At 45.7% G+C, this 12,648-nt stretch overlaps 1 protein-coding gene across 1 annotated transcript in view; it reads left to right on the forward strand.

Moving 5' to 3' along the window:
* Positions 1-668: 668 nt before the first annotated feature.
* The window catches only part of LOC138820132 (solute carrier organic anion transporter family member 1C1-like), a 24,694-nt gene continuing 12,714 nt past the window's right edge, over positions 669-12,648 (forward strand). The window contains exons 1-6 of the mRNA XM_070011842.1: positions 669-843; positions 6,764-6,920; positions 7,513-7,654; positions 8,509-8,641; positions 10,337-10,461; positions 12,040-12,186. Of these exons, the coding sequence (XP_069867943.1) occupies positions 6,789-6,920; positions 7,513-7,654; positions 8,509-8,641; positions 10,337-10,461; positions 12,040-12,186 (679 nt within the window). The 5' untranslated portion in view covers positions 669-843; positions 6,764-6,788. The remainder of the gene's footprint in view (positions 844-6,763; positions 6,921-7,512; positions 7,655-8,508; positions 8,642-10,336; positions 10,462-12,039; positions 12,187-12,648) is intronic.

Genomic DNA, 12,648 nt, shown 5'->3' on the forward strand with positions numbered 1-12,648 from the left:
TTGGGGACCTACGAAAACCGATCCGATCTCTAGGGGGGAAGAAACTCCTGAGCGGATCAGACCCGCGATCCTACGGATTCCAGAAACCTAATGAGGAAAGGAAAACCTATAGATCTTTTCAGTCCATGAGCCTTTTTCTTTTCTGTTTTTTTTTTTTTTTAAAGAAAACCAAAACCCCACCAACCAACAAAGCCATCAGGTTTAACGATGTCCCCAAAGAAGGATTTAAAACGACAACCACAACATCAAAAGGGCTTGCAAAGAAGAGATCTTTGTGAGCCAATTTCCGTCTCTCCTTCTGCCTTTCCTTTGCCCAGTCTCTGATCTCCTACAGAGCTGGGTTTTCTGGAAAGAAAAAAAAATCAGCAGCAAGTAAGATCACAAATGATCTTTTCTTTCTTTTTTTTTTTTTTTTGCTCCACTGGCTCCCATAAAGAAAGCCCTGTCACGTGTGACCTGGCGCTTGTAGAAATCGCAGGAGAAATGGCTCAACAGCTTTGGCTCATTGTCTGACCAACAAGTGTCATTTTCTTCTGCACACTACCCAGGAAAAGAAGCCAGTTGGAAAGACAGACAGACAGACAGACAGACAGAGAGCACCCGGGAGGTGCTTTCCTAGTTCTTTTTCTTTTCTTAATTTTCCTTCTCCCCTAACTTGCTCTGTTGGGGACAGGGTTGGGGTGTGACCTAGCCCTGGCTTAGATCTGACTCCGTTGCTGGTAGGGCTGCCTCAGTTTCCCTGTCCAGCCTGAGCACCTTGGGTGATCCAGCCTCTTGGTGAAAATTAATCATCATCCTCATCATCATCTATTAAGAAGTGTGTGCCTCTGAGCTCCACGCCAGGTAAGATTTCGTTCTTTTTTGTTTGGTTTTTCCTTTTGGAAGTGTGTGTGTGTGTGTGTGTGTGTGTGTGTGTGTGTGTGTGTGAGAGAGAGAGAGAGAGAGAGAGAGAGAGAGACAGACAGACAGACAGACAGACAGACAGACAGACGACAGACAGACAGAGAATGGATTCTCCCTGAAAAAAAAGGAAGCCAACTTTCAAACTAAAAAGCTAGAGGAGAACTTTGGTTCAGTTGGATTCCCCCCAAATAGGGGGGAATCAGAAAATGGATGAGAATGACAGGAAAAACCCAAGTCAAGGGGGTCCCCATGTTGTACTCGGGTGTGTGTGTAGGAAGTTGGTGGCTGGGGACAGTCACCTCCTGGTGGCTCTAAGTGTCGGTGGTTTGCTGGAAGGGTGATTAGAAGCACATTCATCCCCACCTGATCCTGATCCCCCCCTCATCAAGTACTCATTGGAGCTGGCGCTGACACTAAGGAATGGTCTGTCCGTCGCTGAGGATCCCCGGTAGAGAGAGTCTCGGACCGTCCGTCTGGCCCCCAAGTCTCTGTGAGCACCCGGCTCTCAATGAACAGGACAGGTGGCTGACGGTTGCAGTCAGGTTGCACAGAGCAGCTCCGATGTTTTGGGTTCCCCCCCCCCCCAGTAAAAGGAAGGAGGATCCCTGTGTCCTCTTGGACTCTGGTTTCTAGAATAAAATAGGACTCCTCCCCTCCCCCCCCATCTACCCCCAAGCGAGGGTACTGGACCAAACACATTGCTTTCAAGTCTTTTCCTAGAAGAATGGACTCAAATAGCCCAAGATCAAGTGGGCCAAATGTAAACAACAACAACAACAACAACAATAATAATAATAATAATAATAATTCCTCCTCCTTCTCCTCCTCCTCCTCTTCCTCCTCCTCCTCTTTCTCCTCTCCTCCTCCTCTTCTCCTCCTCTTCCTCCTCCTCCTCTCCTCTTCCTCCTCTTCCTCCTCCTCCTCTCCTCCTCCTCCTCTCTCTCCTCCTCCTCTCCCTCCTCCTCCTCTTCCTTCTTCTCCTCTTCCTCCTCCTCCTCTCCTCCTCCTCCTCTCCTCCTCCTCTCCCTCCTTCTCCTCCTCTCCCTCCTTCTCCTCCTCTCCCTCCTTCTCCTCCTCTCCCTCCTTCTCCTCCTCTTCCTCCTTCTCCTCTTCCTCCTCCTCCTCCTCCTCTCCTCTTCCTCTCCCTCCTTCTCCTCCTCTTCCTCCTCCTCCTCCTCCTCTTCCTCTTCCTCTTCCTCCTCTCCCTCCTTCTCCTCCTCTTCCTCCTTCTCCTCCTCTTCCTCCTCCTCCTCTTCCTCTTCCTCCTCCTCTTCCTCCTTCTCCTCTTCCTCCTCCTCCTCCTCCTCTTCCTTTTCCTCCTCCTCCTCTCCCTCCTTCTCCTCCTCTCCCTCCTCCTCCTCCTCTTCCTCCTTCTCCTCTTCCTCCTCCTCCTTCTCTCCTCCTCCTCCTCTTCCTCCTTCTCTTCTTCTTCCTCTTCCTCTTCCTCCTCCTCCTCTCCTCCTCCTCCTCTCCCTCCTTCTCCTCTTCTTCCTCCTATTTCTCCTCCTCCTCCTCCTCCTCCTCCTCTTCCTCCTTCTCCTCTTCCTCCTCCTCCTCCTCCTCCTCTCCCTCCTTCTCCTCCTCTCCCTCCTCCTTCTCTTCTTCTTCCTCCTTCTCTTCTTCTTCCTCCTCTCCTCCTCCTCCTCCTCTTCCTCCTTCTCTTCTTCTTCCTCCTCCTCTTCCTCCTCCTCCTCTCCTCCTCCTCCTCTCCCTCCTTCTCCTCTTCTTCCCCCTATTTCTCCTCCTCCTCCTCCTCCTTCTTCTCCTTCCTTTTTAAAGAGGGTCTGCCCTCCCTCTGTTTGCACAAGGCTAAGGACAGAAGGCATGCGTGCTGGTGGCCGTTCATGGTCCAGCGCTGGTCTCTGTTCCCTCCCCGGGCTTCTGGGAGTGGAGGAGCTGTCAGCATGAATCACTTTTGGCCGAGTGACTCGCTGCCAGCTTTCGAAGCCCCGGTGCTATCATTTGCCCGAGCCTGACAGCAGCTGAGATGAATAGAATTCTCCTTTTGGTGCTTGATTTCTGGAGTCCACTGAGGATGGATTTTGTGTCTCTGCCTCCAGTACCAGCAAATATCAGAAGACAATGAACGTTCATGTCTCAGATACTCAAATACCAACTGCAATTCCTTCCTGCCTTCCCACGAGCTCAAACATCGACACCCAGATTGATTTTCCCTCTCCAACAGTAACATTCTGCAGTTAGCGCTTTGGGTCCTGTCTATCTAGAGATCTGTCTGTCCCCCTGTCTGTCTGTCTTTCCATCTGTCTGTCTTTCTATCTGTCTGTCTATCCACCTGTCTTTCTGTCTGTCTATCCATCTCTTTCTGTCTTTCTGTCTATCCATCTCTTTCTGTCTGTCTATGTGTCTGACTGTCTATCCATCTGTCTTTCTGTCTGTCTATCCATCTCTTTCTGTCTTTCTGTCTATCCATCTCTTTCTGTCTGTCTATGTGTCTGACTGTCTATCCATCTGTCTTTCTGTCTGTCTGTCTGTTCCTCGGTCCATCTGCCCATCTGTCTATCCATCCATCTGTCCATCCATCTGTCTGTCTGTCTATCCATCTCTGTCTGTCTATGTGTCCGTCTGTCTGTCTATTCATCTGTCTTTCTGTCTGTCCCTCTGTTCATCTGCCCATCCATCTATATATCCATCCATCTATATATCCATCCATCCATCCGTCTGTCTGTCTGTCTGTCTGTCAATCAGTCTATCTATCTATCTATCTATCTATCTGTCTGTCTGTCTGTCTGTCTGTCTGTCTGTCTGTCTGTCTGTCTGTCTGTCTATCTACCATCTCTCTATCTATCATCTCTATCTATCTGTCTGTCTGTCTGTCTGTCTGTCTGTCTGTCTGTCTGTCTGTCTGTCTATCTATCTGTCTATCTACCATCTCTCTATCTATCATCTCTATCTATCTATCTGTCTGTCTGTCTGTCTGTCTGTCTGTCTGTCTGTCTGTCTGTCTGTCTATCTTTCTGCCTATCTGTCTGTATGTCTGTCTATCTTTCTACCTATCTGTCTGTCTGTCTATCTCTATCGTCGGTCTTGTTGTCTTTCTGTTTCTTCATTTGGGGGAAGTTTGAACTCAGAGCTTTGCGATTTCTAAGCAGGTACCAAGTCCCCCTCTCTACCCCCGTCCTTCGAGTCTTTCAAAGACAGATTTGACTCCAACGATAGCACAGATTATTGTTATTATTTATTTTTACTAGGGGGAGGTAGATTAAGTCAAATTCAATTCGGTAATCAAGTTTTGTCTCAGGAAAATAAATAAGCAGCCATGTGCCCTTCTAGAACTTCCCTGGCAAAGAAACCCCATGGGCTGTGTCAGGAAGACCCTCTCCGTGACCCTGGCAAATCACGGCTCTTAGAAAAAGTCTTCCTACTGAGGTAGCAAATTTAGGAAACCGGCATCCGAGATGGTGAAGAGATTCTTCGTTTCCTAGAATGTACTGGTGTTCTTTCTTCCTCCTTCTAGAATGAGGAATGAGTTTGTTGTTTCTTGCAGTTCGCATCTGCTAAAATTTTATTATCTTAAATGTGCATGTTTTCTGTGGGCGTTGAGGTAAATGAAATTCATCGTATCCGTCAGGTACGACGTTGTAAGAAGTGATCCTAATTAGGAAATATAGTGAATGAATTTAGATTGGCTGATTGTTTTTTACTGTCGGTCGTGGGTCTTGAACTCAGGGCCTGGGCGCTGTCCCTCAGCTCTTCAGCTCAAGGCTGGCGCTCTACCACTTGAGCCACAGCGCCACTTCTGGCTTTTTCTGCTTATGTGGTACTGAGGAATTGAACCCAGGGCCTCATGCATGCAAGGAAAGCGCTCTACCACTGAGCCACCTGCCCAGCCCAGTTCATCTATTCTTATTATCTTTGTTTAAGATATAATTTTAGGGTATTTAAAAAGAAATCTTCCTTGGCTATTTTTCTCTTGTGGTTTGTGTCAAGAGAGATAATTAATATGTATTGGAAGAAAGTGGCCCATTTTGTCATCATTCTACAGTTATGTCTATTTATATCTGCAAGCTATTTGTTTTATAATCCTTGAAACTGCTACTTGGATCTCATTAACATGCATCCTTGTGTCTTTTATCTTCAGTTTATTTGTTAGAATCAGCTTCTGGTTTTGTTGAGTTTTTGGGTTTGTTGTTGTTTTTTGCTTTGAAAAAGGGCTCATTTGGGTTATTTTTTTCACTTTTCCTTTTTAAAAAAATAATAGGAGCCATGTATATTTATGAACTCAAATAGTCTGTGCCTTAACACACTATTTTTGTGTGTGCCAGTCCTGGAGCTTGAAAACTCAGGGCTTAGGTGTAGTTCTGTAGGCCTTTGCTTCAAGGCTGGTGCTCTACCACTTGAGCTACAGCTTCACTTCTGGCTTTTTGCTGGTTCATTGGAGAGTCTCACAGGCTTTCTTTCTGTCTTGGTTGGCTTCCAATGGGGATCCTCCTATCTCAGCCTCCGGATCAGCGAGGATGACAGGCGTGAACCACCCGTGTCTGCTTAAATCACAACAACAACAACAGCAACACAAACTAAGCCAGCGTCCTTTCTTTAGTTAGTATTAGAAGGACCAGGAGAAATCTCAATTCGTGGACAGTCAAGCCAACTCCGGACCATCAGGGGAGTGAATCCCTTATCAGAGATGAGTTTAGCAGACAGGCAACCATGTGAGGTTCTTTAAAAACAAGGGCCCAGTGATGCATAGCGACATGAACAGAGAGACACAGGCCCTCCCTATGCTATTTTGTCAGTACTGGGGCCAGGATGAAAGACCGTGACAGGGGAAGATGGAAAACTGCACATGGGAAGGGCAGACCGCCATCTTTCTTTAGGGCAGGCCGCCATCTTTCTTTAGGGCAGACTCTTCTGAGTTCAATCTAAGCTGGACGCAGGAATCATCCTCTTTCTTAACATATCAAGGATATGTTGTGTATCCCCCAAAGGATACACAAATTAGACCCTCTTCATTTTTTTTCACAGCAGTTTAAGCCTGCTAGGTGTTGCCACATATTTAATTAAATAAATAGCTACAAATGGTGAGATGCTTTGGGAATCTGTGCGTTCAAACTTCATTCTCCTGAGCCACTCACTGTTCAAATGGCTGGATTTGCTCTTCTTCCTCTCCAGCCTGCTCCTGAGAGACTCTGGCTACTCCACAAAGGTAGCCAATGTGGGCCTCGTTATGTATTCCAAAGGCTGTAACGAGGTGTCAGGCGGAGGGGCTGGGACAATCAGGATGGTTGGCGGCAGAAGAAAGGCCCTCCCCCAAAGAGCAGGATTGGCTTAATCACATCCTGTTTGGTTTTTTAATTGAACGGAATTTCTTTTGCCAACTTCCCAGTGGGAATCAGAGGTAGTAGTTCCATTTCACATCAGAGCTGTGGAATTGGAGCCAACTACCAAAAAAAAAAGGAAAAAAAGAACGAAGGAAGGAAGGAAGGGAGGGAGGGAGGAAGAGAGGGAGGGAGGGAGGGAGGGAGGGAGGAAGGAAGGAAGGAAGGACAGGAGGAAGGACAGGAGGGAATGACAGGAGGGAAGGAAGGAAGGAAGGAAGGAAGGAAGGAAGGAAGGAAGGAAGGAAGGAAGGAAGGAAGGAAGGGAGGGAGGGAGGGAGGGAGGGAGGAAGGAAGGAAGGACAGGAGGAAGGACAGGAGGGAAGGACAGGAGGGAAGGAAGGAAGGAAGGAAGGAAGGAAGGAAGGAAGGAAGGAAGGAAGGAAGGAAGGAAGGAAGGAAGGAAGGAAGGAAGGAAGGACAGGAGGAAGGAAAAGAAAATATCCCCGAATTAGGTAGTATTGAATACATCTTTTTCATTCTGTATTTCAAACAACAACAACTTTTGATATCAACTTTGACAGATCAGACCCAAGGAGAGCTCTCAAAATGGACGGCTCCACCAAAGAGAATATCCAGTTATTCAGCAAAAGCTCAGCGCAGAGAGTTGGAGGGTCCGCTTTTAAGACAGGACATTCGTCTCCGAAGGAAAAACAGCCACGCTGCTGCAGGGAGCTGAAGGTAAAATCCTCCGTAGCATTGGGTGGAGCCGTTGGGGGATTGCTTGAACTCAGGGCCTGGGCACTGTCCCTGAGCTCTTTCACTCAAGGCTGGTGCTCTACCACTTGAGCCACAGCGCCACTTCTGGTTTTCTGGAGGTTTATTGGAGATCAGAGTCTCACAGACTTTCCTGCCTGGGCTGGCTTTGAACCACGATCCTCCGATCTCAGCCTCCTGAGTAGTGGAGATGACAGGCGTGAGCCACCGGCTCCTGGCTTCCTTTGTCCAATTTTCTTGCCTACCCATGATCCTCCACTTGTTCTCACCCCAGAATAGACGGCTCTTCAAAGTCAAGATTCCTTTTCAACATTAAGAGTCTTTGGAGACTCAAAATCAGCCCTACGTGGCCAATTTCTAATGACACTGGTATTTGGAAGATGTCTCACAGTGACCTTGAAATCGACCTAAGCGGATCCCTGTCCTGGAGTTCAACCCTTCAGCCACCAGCAACTTGCTGCCTCTCCCTGTGTCCTGCGTGTGATTGTTGAGTGATATTGCTTCGGCCGGGCTAGGCCGCAGGCAGGCTGTACGAGACTGGTTCCTTGTTTTCCAGGTGTTTCTGGGTGCATTGTCCTTTGTCTACTTTGCCAAAGCCTTGGGGGAAGGCTACCTCAAGAGCACCATCACTCAGATAGAGAAGAGATTTGATATTTCTTCTTCGCTCGTGGGGCTCATTGACGGTAGCTTTGAAATCGGTAAGTATTTCAGAATCCTAATAATATTGTTATTGTTATTGTTATTATTTTAATGTTGGGGCCCCAGGTCTCCTCGGATATGGAAAAGGGGGAGCCCGGCTCACCATTTACTTGTTCACCTACTAGGATTCAACTGAAGAATGAGTCCGAGGGTCCGAATTTTGGAAATGAGCCAGGCACCGGAGTCTCTCCCCCCTATCATCCCAGCTGCTCAGGAGGCTGAGAGCTGAGGATCGCGGTTCAAGTTCTACTCTTCAGTGCCTTCGGTTAGCAACTGGCCGGCCACACCCCCCTCTTAGAATATGAAAACAATAAATGGAGTGATTTCAATCCCTTTCACCGACCTCCAACCGCGATCCTCAGATCTCAGCCTCCCGAGAAGCTAGGATGACAGGCGTGAGCCGTTAGTGTCAGGTTCTCTAGATCCAACCCAAGGCCTGAGGCATGCTAAGCAGGTGCTCTACCACTAAGCCACCTTCCCAGCCGCCAGAGACGGACTCTCATTTAGAGAGTCTGGTATCTGCATGTCTAGTGGGTCTCCAGATGATGCCCATGTTGTTGGTCCATGACTGCTCTTTGCATAGGAAGGCTCTGCGTCTCCGACCTCACCACCCAGTAGGTTTGACTTCTTGATTCTTAGCTTCCTGGTGGGCCTGGGCTGCAGGTCAGGTAGAAAGTCAAGGTCCAGGCAAAGCCAGGGCCTGGCGAGAGGAAGCAGACGCTGGTTCTCAGCTTCTGAGCACGACTTAGTACAGGAAGCGGGGCTGGGTAGAGGGGGAAGATGGATCCCTCAGGCCAGATCCGCAGGTTTGTGCACAGATTCAGGCTGGGCTTTGTTTCCCCTCTCCCCAAAGGGAACCTCCTGGTTATCATCTTCGTGAGCTACTTTGGAGCCAAACTGCACAGACCCAAGGCCATCGGGGCGGGGTGCGTGCTCATGGGCGCCGGGACCCTGCTGATCGCCCTACCGCACTTCATCATGGAGCCGTGAGTTCAAAGCCCGGCCTGGGAATGGCGTGGGGTGAGAGTCAGCCCGAGTGGGGGGGGGTGGGAGATGCACAGCACTGGGAGAGTCTGCCCAGAGACAAGAGTCTGGTCGGTTGGTCGGTTTTGGAAATAGGGCTGTGGTGGCCGGTGACTCAGAGATCAGCAGCAGCACCCTTGTCTGGTGACTCAGGATGTCACCTGGACCCCAGGGATGTCCCCCATGTGCTTTATGAGAACGTAACTGCTGCAGCAATGGATGAGCAGATCAGCAAACTGTACAGAGGCAAACCACTTTATTAACTAATACATGATCAATATGTGTGATGCATCAAACACCATGAAGACCTATGAAGGAATTAAAATGCATGAATATATAACATAGATGACTGGTGCACTAATAAATACACAATAATAGGTTATAGTTAAACACATATTAATTATAGAATAATATGATTATAGCATAATACATAGCAATTATATGTTTATATATTTGTATATTTATATGTATGTATATAGCCATATATTAATAACATGTTCATGTATTAATTATGCTACGTTGATTTATCATATATGCTACCTGACATATTAATATATTCATCTATTTTAATATATTCATATATGGATCTGTTAGTCACACTGTATTCATGTATAAGTTATAGTATTTAATGTATAATATAATACATAGTAATATATTACAATATATGAACATAGTATAGCATGTAAATAGAATGTACAATTTAGTTATAATATATTAATATATAATCTTCATATTAATATATTTGGCTATAAATGATATATTTACTAATATATAAGTGATTCATATGTTTATAGAGATATAATTAATAGTTTGTAGTACTTTATTATATTTTTATAGTAATAAATAAACTTTATTAATATGCTGTATTAGTATATCAATTCTTCTCAATGATTCTAAATTAAATTAATATAATTTCATTAATATACTAATATTAATGTTCATGTTAATTAATATTAATATGTATTAATGTTAATTAATATATTAATATAATATAGAAAATGTAGCTAGTAATGTGTTATTAAAGTATTAATAAAACAATGTTGCAATATATTTTATAAACATATTAAAATATTTTATGGATATGTTAACCTGTCATGTGAATGCTTACTGATACATTAATGCTGGAGATAGTTTATTAATGTGTTTTGGCTCAAAGGCTTTACTCAAGCAGGAGCCAAATACCGTTATGAAAATCAATCATTTACAATTAATTGCTGCACGCCCGATCTCAAATGGGTCACGGGTGAAGATCATAACCAGAACTGGTGGACTGCATTGCTTCTATTTCTAGGCCTTCGTCTCTATATCTTAACGCAGGTATTCAAATGCCGGTGGCTCACGCCTGTCAGCCCAGCTACTCAGGAGGCTGAGATCTGAGGATCACGGTTCAAAGCCAGCCCGGGCAGACAAATTTAAGACATCGTTATGTCTAATGAACCAGCCAGAAAAGCCACAGGGGGCCATGGAGCAAAACAAGCTGATGGACAGCGCTCAGGCCCTGAGTTCAAGCCCCAGTACACACACACACACACACACACACACACACACACACACTTCCCTGAGCCCCTGTGTATTTCCTGTCTAAGTCAGCGTCAATCATGCCACAGGCATCTGTGTGAGGAAAAGAACAGACGAGACTCAAGGTCCAACTCTTCCAGGTATAAATACGGAAAGCTGTCGCCCTCCCTCAATGCCAGCCCCAGCGTGTCTGCCTGTGTCCTGCACTCCGGGGGGCAGCCGCCAGCCCCGGCCCTGCGAACACCACAGCCCCAAACACCCGAGGGTAAGATGGCTTCTTGTTAGAAATCTCCTAGAGAAGCAGCAAAAAGCAAGGCTGGGGGCATGACTCATGCGGTGGAGGCCCCGCTGAACTGGTGAGGGGAGCCGGTGTGAAGCTGGAGAGACTCTTGGGGACCCTGAGCCAGCGTGTGCAGAGGGGAAGGGCTTTCTGCGGGCTCCCTGGGTTTGCTCGACTGCAGCGCTGCACGGGACAGAATCGCATTCTGTGTGTGACCTGCGCTCACAGGTCTATCTTCATCCATAAAAGCATTGTAAGGGCTGGGCAGGTGGCTCAGTAGTAGAGCGCTCGCCTAGCATGCAGGAGGCCCTGGGTTCGAATCCTCAGCACCACACACACAGAAAAAGCCGGGAGTGGCGCTGTGGCTCAAGTGGTAGAGCACCTGCCTTGAGCAAATAAAAGCTCAGGGACAGCGCCCAGGCCCTGAGTTCAAGTCCCAGGACTGGCAAAAAGAAAAAAGCATCATAATATGATGGGCTTTGAATCTGACTATAAACGTACTAATAAAGCATGATTAGATTACTGTGGCATTGTAATATCCTGTTATAACATTAATTATATAATATTATAATATTATATTATAATTACAATTATAATTATTTATTATATATTATAATTATATGTTATATAATATATTATAATTATATTATAATTACAATTATAATAATTATATAATATTAACTACAATGGTATTTTTAGAATATACATTACATAGCATATGTAGTGTGCATAATTATATATAATATACAATATGGTAACATATAAAATTATACTGTAGAATTAAAGATATATAATTATATTGTAGAATTATAGAGCTTATATATAATTATATTGCATAATTATATAATATTATAATTTATTGTTATAGATATACATATTCTTAATTAGATATAATAATATAATGTATGTAATGTTTATGTGCTATAATATTATATAACATATAATTATATGTTTGATACTATGTAATATACTCTATAATATATGATATAATTATATATAATATATAATAACATCTAATAGATATTACACATTATATATAAAATGTGATATATTATATATAACATAATATATAATATATATTTTATGTAATATATTATTATATACCATATATTACTATAGTTCTCTATATTATTATAAAATGATATACTATTATATAGTAATTCACTATATAATATACGGTATAATTATATATTTAACTATATGTAATAGACATAAGATATGATGAACAGATTACCAGTTATTAAATATCTTTTATTTTCAAGGCACTTTGTTTACTGTGTATAGTGTGTGTGTGTGTGTGTGTGTGTGTAAGTCCTGGGTCTTGAACTCAGGGCCTGGGCGCTGTCCCTCAGCTCTTCAGCTCAAGGCTGGCGCTCTACCGCTTGAGCCACAGCGCCACTTCCAGTTTTCTGGTGGTTCATGGGAGATCAGAGCCTCACAGCCTTTCCTGCCCAGGCTGGCTTTGAACCGCGATCCTCAGATCTCAGCTCCTAGCAGCTGGGATTGCTGGCGCTGCGTCCCGGGGCGCCTGGCTTTGATCCCCCTGTTTTCTGTCCCCTCCAGGGTGTTCGGGGGAGGGCAGCCCCTCTGCCTGGGCCTACGTGTTCCTGGGGAACCTTCTTCGAGGCCTGGGGGAGACCCCAATCCAGCCCCTGGGCATCGCCTACCTGGACGACTTCTCGGGGGAGGACGACGTGGCTTTCTACATCGGTAAGGCTCCCCCCTCCCACCTGGGACCCAGCTGCTTGGTCTAGAAAATTCTCTCCTGTAGCAAATCAGGTGTAGATTTGTTGTTGTCTATGGGGGCAGGTGGGGGCTGGTACTGGGTGTGAATTCACGGCTGTGCATGCTTCCTGGAGTTTACCCTTCAAGGCTGGTGCTCTACCACTTGAGCCACAGCTCCACTTGCGGTTTTCTGCTGGTTCCTTGGAGATCAGAGTCTCACAGACTTTCCTGCTCAGGCTAGCTTCGAACCGCGATCCTCTAGACCTCAGCCTCCTGAGGAGCCGGGGTTACAGACGTGAGCCACCACGCTCGGATATCACTTTCAAAACTGGTTCTCTCCAACCCCTTAGCAACTGCTCTGTATCCCTCCATCGAAAGGGATGGAGCGAGACTCAGACCCAGGAAAGGCCAGGGGCCAAGGTGCGCCACATCCCAAGGCCATTTACT

Source organism: Dipodomys merriami, unplaced genomic scaffold (assembly GCF_024711535.1).
Source record: "Dipodomys merriami isolate MVZ:Mamm:240054 unplaced genomic scaffold, mDipMer1.0.p SCAF_84, whole genome shotgun sequence".
NCBI classification, from domain to species: Eukaryota; Metazoa; Chordata; class Mammalia; order Rodentia; family Heteromyidae; genus Dipodomys; species Dipodomys merriami.